This window comes from Triticum aestivum, chromosome 2A, assembly GCF_018294505.1.
Source record: "Triticum aestivum cultivar Chinese Spring chromosome 2A, IWGSC CS RefSeq v2.1, whole genome shotgun sequence".
Classification (NCBI taxonomy): Eukaryota; Viridiplantae; Streptophyta; class Magnoliopsida; order Poales; family Poaceae; genus Triticum; species Triticum aestivum.
In genome coordinates, this window is record NC_057797.1 from 13884316 (window position 1) to 13897981 (window position 13666).

The 13666-nt window shown below is 44.9% G+C and overlaps 1 protein-coding gene across 1 annotated transcript in view; it reads right to left on the bottom strand.

Annotated features, from left to right (window-relative positions):
- Positions 1 to 11610: 11610 nt before the first annotated feature.
- LOC123191328 (cysteine-rich receptor-like protein kinase 42) overlaps positions 11611 to 13666 on the bottom strand; it is a 13856-nt gene continuing 11800 nt past the window's right edge. Inside the window, exons 7-8 of the mRNA XM_044604113.1 lie at positions 11992 to 12507; positions 11611 to 11874 (exon numbers count right to left, since the gene is read on the bottom strand). Of these exons, the coding sequence (XP_044460048.1) occupies positions 11611 to 11874; positions 11992 to 12507 (780 nt within the window). The remainder of the gene's footprint in view (positions 11875 to 11991; positions 12508 to 13666) is intronic.

Genomic DNA, 13666 nt, shown 5'->3' on the forward strand with positions numbered 1-13666 from the left:
CCGGCACCCCGATCCAACACCCCGACCCCGAGACCCCGACCCCGACACGGCACCCAGACACCGACAGGGCACCCCGACCACCGACACCTCCCGAAAATTAAGGTGTTCTTTGGCCTTCCAGAGGCCGACGGGGTCATATATTTGTGAATTATTAGTTAGGTCATATATTTTTCGATTTAGTTATGAAAAACATCATATATAATTGTGTTGATCGTGTAGTTTTAAATGTGCAGTTGTTTCATCGCTGCGAGGTTTGGTGTTCGACGACCTCGCCGTGCGTTTGACGAGCTCTGCCCCTTCGTTCGTGGGTGAGCACAAATGACAAGTCCTCCTCCCCCATTAATTATTTGATCTATTCCGATGAAACTTGATAGCTAGCTATATATGTGTCTTGGATCATCAGTATGCGTAACCAATATGTGTCTCCCGTTCGAAAGCGTCATAGTTATAAATATGCATGCATTTGCATATTTATAACCTTGATTCTTTCGAATTGTCCAACGCTATCCATGGACAGCCCGAGTATGTGTAGATTGGGTTCGTTTTCCCATATGCTTTGCTCCGGATCCGACGCATATATTTCGTCAGTGCCTCCCCTGTTGTTCTCCGGGTACACATCCTCTCTGTTTATTGCAGAGACGTGTATCAGGAGAACAGCGGGGAGGTGCTGCCGAAATTTTGCGTCGGATCCGGAGCATAGCATGGGAAAATGAACCCAATCTACACATACACGGGTGGGATTAGGACCTATCATTACCTATTAGAGTGTAGGTTGCATGGACGTAATAAAATTGACAAAGTAGATCAACTGATGAATATATACATGGTGAATTACATATATAATTGTTGTGTGTCCAGTAGCTCTGAAAGTCAAGATGAGTGACCGTGCTTGGATGTATACTGGTCACACTGGTCAGAACAAATGGAGCGCTGAATGGTTCACAAAAACTAAGGGGTTTGTGCAAGCCGCATTTGCAAATGGCCAAAAGAAAACCTGGTGCCCCTGTTTCCGGTGCGGCAATTGGGAAAAGAAGACAGAGGCTGAAATGGGCAAACACCTGCAGAAGAGTGGTTTTACGCCCGATTATACGGTGTGGACATTTCATGGTGAGTCTGCCCAACATGACCGAGCTGAGGTGGATCGTCGTCGCACCGGCGAGCATGGTACCGGGATGGAAAACATGGTGCATGACTATGATGATGCTTGGGATTCGGACGAGGAGATGGAGGAATCTGCAAAGGCCTTCAATGAAATGTTGGAGTCTTCGAAACGTCCGCTCCACGAGCACACTGAGCTTTGTCAGTTGGATGCCATCTCACAAGTAATGGCTCTGAAGGCTCAGTTCAACTTGGGCAGAGAATGCTATGACGCAATTATGACAGTATTTGGACGCTTTCTACCCAAAGGCCATGTAATGCCTGCAAACCTGTACCAGTCGGACAAAATCCTCCGTGCACTGAAGATGCCCTATGAGAAGATACATGCCTGTGAGAAAGGATGTACCTTATTTAGGCTTGACTATGCGGACTTGAACTATTGTCCCATTTGCAAGTCTTCCAGGTATATTGTGGTAGACAACGGTATGGGTGAGAAGACACAAACCAAAATCCCCGTTAGTGTTCTTCGGTATATGCCAATCGTACCAAGACTTCAACGTCTTTTCATGGTCGAAGAGACGGCCAGACAGATGACATGGCACAAAACAGGCAAAAGAATCGAACTAGATGCAGATGGGAATCTGATGATGGTACACACATCGGATGGTGTTGCGTGGAAAAAGTTTGATGAATTACATGCTGACAAAGCGGCGGATCCGAGGCATCCTCGAGTCGGCATCAGCACGGATGGGTTCAGTGTGTTTGGTATGACGGCAACCCAATATAGTTGTTGGCCCGTATTTGTCTTTCCACTCAATCTCCCCCCGGACAGATTATGCAAAGAAAGAACATTTTCCTGACGTTGATAATTCCAGGACCCAACTATCCGGGCAAAAATATGAATGTGTACATGCAGCCGCTTAAGGACGAATTGCAAGAAGCCTGGGATAATGGGTTCAAGACATACGACGCCTTTAGCAAACGGAACTTCATAATGCGTGTCTGGTACATGTACTCGACGCATGACTTGCCGGCGTATGCACTATTCATTGGCTGGTGTGTGCATGGAAGGTTCCCGTGCCACACATGCAAGGGAGCTCTTGAGTTTCGTTGGCTTCAGGCCGGTCGCAAGTATTCTTGCTTCGACATGCATAGACAGTTCCTGGATCCTCGCCATAAGTTCAGGAAAGACAAGAAGAACTTCATCAGGGGTAGAGTTGTCAAAAACTCTACACCACCTGCATTGACAGGCCAACAGACCCTGGATCAGTTAAACGCTCTCGAGCCAGATCCACAACGTCCAGGGTACTTCAAGGGGTATAATACTAAGCACGCGTGGACTCACAAAACATGCTTACGGGATCTGCCTTACTTCAAAGACCTCCGGGATCTGCACGCGTGTATCAAGAAGACCAAGCCGGCGTGCCGCGATAAGTTCCTGAGTAAGGAGCAGTACATGAAGGTAATTCTTAAGGCCTTCTCTACTTAAGTTCCTTCACTTAGTAATTCTTAGCCGTAGCGCTCAAGTTTCTATTTGCTAACTTAGGCGCCTCCGAGATGGTGTGCGGATCGGATGGATTGTTGGGAGGTGTTGGTCGATGAGTGGTGCTCACAACAATGGCTAGCCCTCCACAAGGAGGCCAAGGACAAACGTGCCCAAATGGAAGGTGTGCCACACCATCAAGGCAGCTCCAACTTATATCAGTTCGGGCGCAACTAGGTATGTGGTTTGCTTCATGATTCATGCAATTCATTCATCATGCTAGCTTGAGCCCTTTAATTACTAATTTTCATTGTTTCTCTCTTTCAGGCACGCTACAATAAGGCGGATAAGGTGCCAGAGGTGTATGACCTGTATGCCATGGCCCACACTGCCTCTTTCAAGAAAGTCAAGGCTTTCTCTCAGCCTGACCTCGATGATGCAAACAACTTCACCAACGTCTCCTCCCACAACAAGCTCGTGAGATATAGAGATGAGGGGAAGGCGAGGAAAGGGGAGGACTTTAACCCGAGCCAGGGTCCCATTGATCCAGAGTTGTTGATGATATCTGGTGGTGGGAGGTACCATGGCTCCATAGCCATTGGAGATGGACTTATCCGTTGTCCTAGCACTCTCCCGGAGATCAAGGCGCGCCAGTCGAGCTCCGCTCCTGAGATAAGGCCTCGTGAACGGCCAGTGCAACTCGCCATCAAGGTTAGTGATACGTACTCAGTTATCTTTCTCCATTACATTGTGTGCGCTTCCATCAATGATTACAAATGGTCATGTGAGTGGTATTGCAGGCTGCTATACAGAGTGAGAGAGATAGAACGGAGAAACTTCTGGCGGAGGCGGCGGAGAGGTAGCGGGAGTTGGAGGAGAGGACGACAAAGATGCTGGAGGAGGAGAGGGCACGGAATGACATGCAGGCAAGGGCCATGTACGAGCTCCTTGTGGTAAGTTTCTTCTGCAGATTAGCCAAAACATTCATGTAGTGTTTGTCTCATTACTAACTAGTATGACTGAGACGTCAAAACCAAATGTGCAGTCTGTGTGCGAGAAGACAGGTCAGACCGCTCCGCCAATGCCAGTGATTGCTCCTGGGACCACGATGAGTTTTATTTGAATGGACATTACTTGCTAGTCTTATCATTTGAGTGTCATCATGCTAACAAGACATTGGAAATGATCTTTGGTGCAGCATAACTCCAGACAAGCATCGCACAATCCTTCTCCGGCTACCGACACGAGCCACCCCGCTCGTACACCTCTTGGATCTTGGTAAGTTTATCTAGTGTTTTGCTTAACACATGCATAAAGACCTAGACTTAGCTTTATTTCCTCCAATGCTTACCATAATGACGTAGACTTAGCTTCTTCTCCTCCAAAATGACTTAATTAGCTCTTAAATGATCCATTTCACCTAAGTTTGCTCAAAAACGATCCATTTGACCTAAATTAGCTCTTAAATGATCCATTTCACCTAAGTTTGCTCAAAAACGATCCATTTCACCTTAGTTAGCTCAAAAACGATCCATTTCACCTAAATTAGCTCTTAAATGATCCATTTCACCTAAGTTTGCTCAAAAACGATCCATTTCACCTAAGTTAGCTCAAAAACGATCCATTTTACCTTAGTTAGCTCAAAAACGATTCATTTCACCTAGTTAGCTAAAAAACGATCCATTTCACCTTAGTTAGCTCAAAAATGATGCCCTTCACCTTAGTTAGCTCAAAAACGATTCATTTCACCTTAGTTAGCTAAAAAACGATCCATTTTACCTAAGTTAGCTCATAAACGATCTATTTTACCTAAGTTAGTTCTAAAATGATTCATTTAACCTTACTTAGCTCATAAATGATCCATTCTACCGAAGTTAGCTCTAAAATGACCCATTTTACCTAGGTTAGCTCCAAAATGATCCATCTTACCTAGGTTACCTCTAAAATGATGCATTTTACCTAAGTTTGCTCATAAGAGATCCATTGCACCTAGGTTAGCTCATAAACGATCCATTTCACCTAAGTTAGCTCACAAATGATCAATTTCACCTAAATTAGCTCATAAATGTCATATATATTCTTCTTCTTCTTCATTTTCTTCTTCTTCTTCTTCATTTTCTTCTTCTAACTTTCTTATTTCCCATTTTGCAGAATTCATTCACTTCACGAAAGCTTGCATAGATGGAGTGCTTGTTTGGATGAACTATGTTTCCTTTGTATCTATGAACTATGCATGTATGGTAGGATGACACTATTGTAATATGTATGGTTGGATGCATGTATGTCGAACTTGCTATGTATGGTTGATGGAACTATGCATGTATGATGAAATTATATGTGTTGGATATCTCATATGTTTGCTGTGAACTTGCCATGTGAAAAATATATATGTATCATCTATTTGCTGTGAAAATGGTTGGGTATACGAAAAAACAGAAAAAAGAGCAAATATGCAGGCTCTTTGCCGTCTGCCACAGACGGCAACGGGCTCTTTGTCGTCTGCCGCGGACGGCAAAGAAGCCATGTGGCGTCCACCTGTGCTTCCTGAGAGCTGACCCATTTGGTCAGTTTGCCTACAGTGGCAGACGGCAAAGACGTTGCCGTCAGTGGCAGACGGCAAAGAACCTGCCACGTAGTGACGTGTAGATGACATCATATGGCGGACGGCAAAGACTTTGCCATCAGTGGCAGACGTCAAAGAACCTGCCACGTAGTGACGTGTAGATGACATCATATGGCGGACGGCAAAGACCCTAGAAATTTTGCCGTCAGCGGCAGACGTCAAAGGCCTTCCGTTAGCCACTTAACGGACTGACGGCGCAACTATTGCCGTCCGCCGTGTTTGCCGTCTGCCGCTCTCTCTTTGCCGTCTGCGGCGGATGGCAAAGACTTTGCCATCAGTGGCAGACGGCAAAGTATCTGTTTACCGTAACCTACGTTGCCGGAGCCTTTTGCCGTCCGCCGTTCATGCCTTTGCCGTCTGCCGTGGCGGACGACGTAGCTGATTCTTGTAGTGGTGGGAGCAAACTCAACAAAATAACTATCATGTGATTGAAAATTAAGATCAAGATGACAAGTTTCATGGTTATCATTATTCTTTATAGCATACGTGCCATCACAATATTCATCATAGATAGGAGGCATGCTTTCATTATAATAAATTTGCTCATCAAAACTTGGGGGACAAAAAATATCATCTTCGTCAAACATAGCATCCCCAAGCTTGTGGCTTTGCATATCATTAGCATCATGGATATTCAAGGAATTCATACTAACAACATTGCAATCATGCTCATCATTCAAATATTTAGTGCCAAATATTTTAATGCATTCTTCTTCTAACACTTTGGCACAATTTTCCTTTCCATCATACTCACGAAAGATATTAAAAAGATGAAGCGTATGAGACAAACTCAATTCCATTTTTTTGTAATTTTCTTTTATAATCTAAACTAGTGCTAAAACAAGAAACAAAAAGATTCGATTGCAAGATATAAAGATATACCTTCAAGCACTCACCTAACCGGCAACGGCGCCAGAAAAGAGCTTAGTTGACGGGGTGTGAGTGCCGCTTACCTAGCCTCCCCGGCAACGGTGCCAGAAAAGAGCTTGATGCCTACTACACAACCTTCTTCTTGTAGACGTTGTTGGGCCTCCAAGTGCAGAGGTTTGTAGGACAGTAGCAAATTTCCCTCAAGTGGATGACCTAAGATTTATCAATTCATGGGAGGCGTAGGATGAAGATGGTCTCTCTCAAACAACCCTGCAACCAAATAACAAAGAGTCTCTTGTGTCCCCAACACACCCAATACAATGGTAAATTGTATAGGTGCACTAGTTCGGCGAAGAGATGGTGTTACAAGTGCAATATGGATGGTAGATATAGGTTTTTGTAATCTGAAAATATAAAAACAGCAAGGTAACTAATGATAAAAGTGAGCGTAAACGGTATTGCAATGCTAGGAAACAAGGCCTAGGGTTCATACTTTCACTAGTGCAAGTTCTCTCAACAATAATAACATAATTGGATCATATAACTATCCCTCAACATGCAACAAAGAGTCACTCCAAAGTCACTAATAGCGGAGAACAAACGAAGAGATTATGGTAGGGTACGAAACCACCTCAAAGTTATTCTTTCCAATCAATCCGTTGGGCTATTCCTATAAGTGTCACAAACAGCCCTAGAGTTCGTACTAGAATAACACCTTAAGACACAAATCAACCAAAACCCTAATGTCACCTAGATACTCCAATGTCACCTCAAGTATCCGTGGGTATGATTATACGATAAGCATCACACAATCTCAGATTCATCTATTCAACCAACACACAGAACCTCAAAGAATGCCCCAAAGTTTCTACCGGAGAATCACGACGAAAACATGGGCCAACCCCTATGCATAGGTTCATGGGCGGAACCCGCAAGTTGATCACCAAAGCATACATCAAGTGAATCACGTGATATCCCATTGTCACCACAGATACGCAAGGCAAGACATACATCAAGTGTTCTCAAATCTTTAAAGACTCAATCCGATAAGATTACTTCAAGGGGAAAACTCAATCCATTACAAGAGAGAAGAGAGGGAGAAGAAACATAAGATCCAACTATAATAGCAAAGCTCGCGATACATCAAGATCGTGCCAAATCAAGAACACGGGAGAGAGAGATCAAACACATAGCTACTGGTACATACCCTCAGCCCCGAGGGTGAACTACTCCCTCCTCGTCATGGAGAGCGCCGGGATGATGAAGATGGCCACCGGTGAGGGCTCCCCCCTCCGGCAGGGTGCCAGAACAGGGTCCCGATTGGTTTTTGGTGGCTTCAGAGGCTTGCGGCGGCGGAACTCCAGATCTAATCTCCATTCTGGAAGTTTTAGGGTACGTGAGTATATATGGGTGCAGGAAGTACGTCGGTGGAGCTTCGGGGGCCCCACGAGGCAGGGGGTCGCGCCCTAGGGGGGGCTCCCCCACCCTCGTGAGCACCTTCCTTCTTTCCTAACGTGGGGTCCAAGTCCATCTGGTAGCTTTCCTTCCAAAAATAACTTCTCCAGTTGATTTCGTTCCGTTTCGACTCCGTTTGATATTCCTTTTCTTCGAAACACTGAAATAGGCAAAAAACAGCAAATCTGTGCTGGGCCTTCGGTTAATAGCTTAGTCCTAAAAATAATATAAAAGTGGATAATAAAGCCCAATATTGCCCAAAACAGTAGATAATATAGCATGGAGCAATAAAAAATTATAGATATGTTGGAGACGTATCAGGTGTCACATTTACTGTTTGCAGATGATAGTTTGATTTTCATCAGTGCAACTAATCAAATTGCTATTCGACTGAATGAGATCCTCAGAATTTATAGTGATGCTTCTAGACAGTGTGTCAATCGCGACAAAAGTTCTATCTATTTTAGCTCCAACACACCAGCACACTTGAGACAGCAACTGAAAGCAGTCCTGAACATTCCTGTGGAGGCGTTCAGCGAGCGATATCTGGGGCCCCCAACTGCTGTTGGTTGTATTAATAGTGGCACTTTCGATCACATCGAGGAGAGGGCACGGAGCAAGATGCAGGGATGGTCAGAAAAGCTGCTGGCTTGTGCCGGGCGGGAAACCTTGCTAAAGTCGGTGGTTCAAGCCATTCCAACTTACTCGATGAGTACTTTTTTGCTCACTAAAAAAGTCTGCAAGAGTCTTACTTCTCCAATGGAATTTTTTTTCTGGAGTAGCTCTCTTGACAAGAATGGTATGCATTGGGTGTCGTGGAAGAATCTAGCTACACCGAAGTGCAAAGGAGGTATGGGTTTTCGAGACCCTCGTCAGTTTAACCTTGCGCTACTTGGAAAGCACGGATGGAGATTCCTAACCAATCCGAGCTCTCTCTGTGCAAGGGTTTTAAAAGGCCGCTACTTTCCTGACACGGATTTTATGCATGCAACAGTCCCCAAGTCTGCTTCTGCAACTTGGAGGGCGATATATAATAGCGGGCAGGGAAGCTCTGAAGGCGGGGTTGATCAAAAGAGTGGGAGATGGATCCTCCATTGATGCGTGGACAAATAAGTGGATCCCAAGCACAATTACTATGTCCCCCATGATGAAACCGGCGTCTGCTACAGTCCACATCGTGTCAGACCTCATTGATCCGGATAACTGGTCCTGGCGACAGGAGCTAGTTAGATCAAACTTCATTGCCCCTGATGCAGATACGATCCTCAACATACCAATCAGGCGTGGGGGTGGTGAGGATTTCTTTGCTTAGGCCTTTGAGGCTTCAGGTAACTACACAGTTAAATCAGCGTACCGTGCTCTAATGACTCAGAACGAGCGTCTTGCTCTAGGAGAAGGGGCGGATACCGGAGCTTCAAGAGATGAATCACAACTGTGGAGTGCTCTATGGAAACTCAAAGTTATCCCAAAAGTTCGTGTGTTTTGGTGGCGTGTAGTTCGACGGATCCTACCGGATGAGTGCACACTTAAACACCGCCATATTGCAGTCATCGACAGATGCAATGTTTGCTTGGCCAAGGTGGAAGATCTCATGCATGCTCTTATCCACTGTACTCATGTACAACGCTTCTGGAACGAAGCGTTTGCTTGGTTTGGCATCAGATTACCTCCACTACATTCGGACTCTTGGTCTCGGGATATTTTGTGTGATACTCGGTTTTCTGAGGATGACCGACCAAAGATCATCACAATCATGTGGACGATTTGGCATTCTCGCAACCGTATTAAACATGGAGAAGAAGGTAGGGACCCGACAGCAGCTCTTCGAGCCACTAAGGAAGCCCTAGCCCTACTTGAGATGCCACGCAACACACCCACAGTTCTTCCCGGCCATGGGTGGAGACCACCAGAACAAGGCGTGATCAAGATCACTACTGATGGGGCACTGAATCTTGCAGATGGTATGGGCGGTGCAGGTGGTGTTGCTCGTTCCTCCGATGCATTATAGGGGGCCTGGTGCAAACCATTTGTGGGCATTTCTGACCCACTAATTGTTGAAGCTTTGGCTATGCGAGAAGGAGCCCGCTTTGCTGCACTTCGAGGGCTATCGCATGTGATAATGGAAGTGGACTGTCTGGAGTTGGTGACACTCTGTAACACTCGCCATAATTCTCGATCGATTGTGGCACCTATCTTAGAAGAAATAGGAGAGCTAGCCTTTAATTTTCCTTTATTTGTGATTCAGCATGTAGATCGGTCGGCAAACTTACCTGCACACCTTTGTGCTAAGCGTGCTTGCACTCTGAATGTGACCGAAAGTTGGCTCGACAAAACCCCGAGCTTCCTGGTTTCAAGCCTGCTGGCTGATTGTCCAAGGAACTCTTTTGTTGAATAAAGCTCTCTGATTTGATCGCAAAAAAAGATATTTTAATGTACTATCATCATTTTATAAACACATGAAAAGATTACCACGGTAGCATAGTGGGCCAGCGCAAACAGGAACAGTGTAGGGGACTGCTACGTATCCGTCAAAAAAAAAATCAAGCGAGGCATAGACGCGCCCTTGGAGTTGCCCTTAGCCGCTCAGTTTTTTTTCCACTTCATGAGATTGGGCCTGTATTTTGCGTCAGCCTTCTCCTTGCGGCCGACCAAACATCTTTTGGGCTGCTGCTCCGAATGCTACAACAAGATGTTTTATGGGAATAAGGTATTTCCCTGTCTCGATGACGTCTGATTCGGCGCTGGTGAAGGGCATGTAAGAGTCTGTGTCCTCGAATCTATCAACTCTCTTCAGATCTTGGTAGGTGGTGTGTGGCTCCTTTGCAAGATGGTTAACGCTCTTCTTCCTTCCCACTCTTGCGGACGATGTTTTCTTTCTTCGCGAATATAGATCTGGTTGATCTAAGGAATTTGCCATCACGGCCAACAGGTGTTCATCGGTCTTAGATCCCGGACATCCCGGGTGGCTCAAGCATCTTAGGAAGCCTCGAGGATTCCCTTGGCGGAGTCCTCATGGCGACACAGTTGGTTCCTTGCTGCAGCAATACTCTTCTTCGTGCGGGTTCTCGTCAACGTCAAGTCGTCAGTGCAGGACTGGGTTATTATTTTTCTGTCTTGCAAAGCCTGTTATGTAAAACTGCAGTTATATCGTTCTTATGAGAATAAAGCAGTTTGTTGTATACAAAAAGGACCAGGTGTTACTTGTACGAAGCAACCAAAGCAACCACGTTGAGGGCTAAGGTTTGGGGGAATTTCTTTTTCAAAATTTTGGCAAAAGCTTCATGTACAATAATCTTTTTGCATAAACCACCAATCAACGGTGTAGGACGGTCTTGTTGACTTTTCCAACATGGCTAACGTGACACTGTAACATCTCGCATATAACAACAACGTTTATGGAACGTTTTAATTATGTGTGCTCGTGCTCATGATCGCCGCCGCACTTACTCTCCTCGCCGTCTGCCACCATCTTGCTACTTGTGCTCCCCACCGCTGCTAGTGTCCTCGCCGCCACTGACGTCGCCGGGCACGGGAATGGGAGGTGTCGTGCTCCTGGTGCTCCTCAAGGACATGGCCTTGCCGATGGACGGCTCGTCGCGCCGAGGATGAGCCTCTCTTCGCTCCTCTCTTCGCTCCTGGAGATGGGCGGTGGCAAGAAGTAATTGAACACACAGGGGCCGAGGCCGACAACCCCCCGACACTTGGGAGGTCTTATTCGTTGCTAATGGCGGACACAGTTCCCCAACATCATTGTATTTCAGCACTGCTTCCTGTGCACATCAGTGAGATGAAGATTTGCATGCAGTTCCTTGCTTGGATCAGATGAATTACATTAATATCCATAACATGTACGCACTTCCACATCCGTGCGATCATTTTATCTTCTTCAAAAAATGACGGTTTTATTAACTCAAAATGTAGCATCAAGAAAATAGAAAGCATGAGTAGTGAAACGTGGTCTCAAGATGCACATAGACAATAGTACAATACCAACAGTCTAACTTAAATAAAGAAAAAAAAACATAATGACAACAGTAAAGTCATAAAGTACCGAGTGGGCTATTTCTTTATGTTGGAATTATTAGAGTGACATAATACCATCATCCGTCAGTTCCCCAACGACTTCTGCAGCTTGGACAAACGTAACTGGTTGCCAATGCTGGCGATGTCCGTCCACGGAGGTGATTCTTGCAGTAAACTTAGGACTATTGCCCCCTCCAATTTTTGCTTCAATATAACACCCACCGTATATGGCGTCCGAAGAGTAATCGGATTTGCTCAGTTTGCTGTGTATATCAGCCCAACGATTTTTGAAGTAGTCGACACCACCGATGTCGCAATACGCCTGTGTATGCATGCATATCAGTAACATGTGAAGCACTATACATACGCATGTTATTAGGTTGTCAAGATCAGTTGAGTTGGAACAACCAGCACTGGTTAGGACATAGGATGCACGTACCTTGTTGCACTCATACCATCTCGACGGTGTATGCCACGCAAGCAAGTAATCATGGTCGTGGCCATCTTTGTTCTTCCCTCGGTAGAGGACCGCCGCCAGCGAATCTGGCTCGCCGGGCTGGGCAACGTGATGAAAGGCAGCCCACTGGCCGTTGCCGGTCAAGGCAGGATAGGGAGCCCTGCCAATATGACCAGACCAGTCGTGCTGGAGGACGTGGTGGAGGGTGCTGCCGGTCGCGTTATACACAAGGCACATCGTGGACTGACCATCGCCATCGCCATGCATAGTCTTGAGACCCTCCACATACCTAGACGCCCTGGCATCCTTGCCGTCCTCCGTTACCAGGATGCAGGCTTCTCGTACTCGGTCATCCCGTGTCTTGGATTTGCCCATGTAACTTGCCATTTGATCCAACTTGTAGTTGTCGACTACTTCACCAAAGAGATTCTCTATCTGGCTCAGCTCTTCCCTCTCCCGATTTCCTTCTACTTCTGTAATGTCAGTTTGCCTGGTTTCCTGCACGTTGGGAAACAATTATAAGATTAGTCTTGTGGAGTGCACCTTAAGAACACGTCTAATGCAAGTGCTTACAAAGTTGTTTAGAATAATAAACAGGTCATTTTTCTCACCCAAGGTTGCATTGGTGTTTATTTTGAAAGGGTGAGTGCTTGGCTAGAAAATCATGCTTATAAGGTGTTTATACATGTAACTAGCGCTAAATTAACTTAACAACACATATTGCTACCCGAATTGGTTAAAATATATTTCAATGCGATTGAAACGTGAATATTTGGAGTAATAATACAAGAACTAAAACTTAAAATATGTATGATTTATTCCATTTAATTGTTATGCAGTTATAAAATATAATTACAATCATGGTTTCATGTTGAGCCAGGACTTTTCTCAAACATGGTTACATGCTGAGGTGGCATGTTTACATGTTGAGAGAAATAAATGAGTGTAAATCACTTGTTTATTTATTGTGTATAGGATGGGTAGTAAATCATCTAAGCATCTACAAAGTGGTGTCCAATAGGAGGAGATGAATATTATGTCGGCTCTCACATACAAGCATCTTGCATCGTACATGCAGTTTATATGCCATCTGGAGAAAGCGAGGAGTCAACATTGCTGATCAACCCCCGCTTCATAGCTTCTTTGCTTAGTGATTTTTTATGCATGAACAATATAACAAATGAAAAAGTAATAATTTTCAAGAAATCATGCCTGGTATATCTTTGTGGGAAAATATAATTCACAATGTAAGATAATTATTTATCTAGGGTTGTTCCACTGAACCCTCATTCACGTGCTCTCCCACCCCAGTTCGTGTGCAAGTCTATAGTTTGGTGATCATATTTACTGAGGAAAATTAAATATGTATGTAGTTACCTCGATGTTTCAATCCTCAAAGCATGTGCTTACTGACATCAAACCTATGAGTACCTAGTCAGTGCGGATTTACAGCTTAGGTGAGCTTACAAATGTGTGTATACAAGATGTTGTATGTGCCCCTCCCTAAGTTTAAACTTATTCAAAATAAATGATATCATGATCAAATGTATAAATTTAATGGCCATCGGTACAATATTTGAACATGAAAAAAAGAACATAGAACAAAACCAATGTCTCGTGCCATTAGTAAGATGAATACCTGCTCCGCCGAGGACTC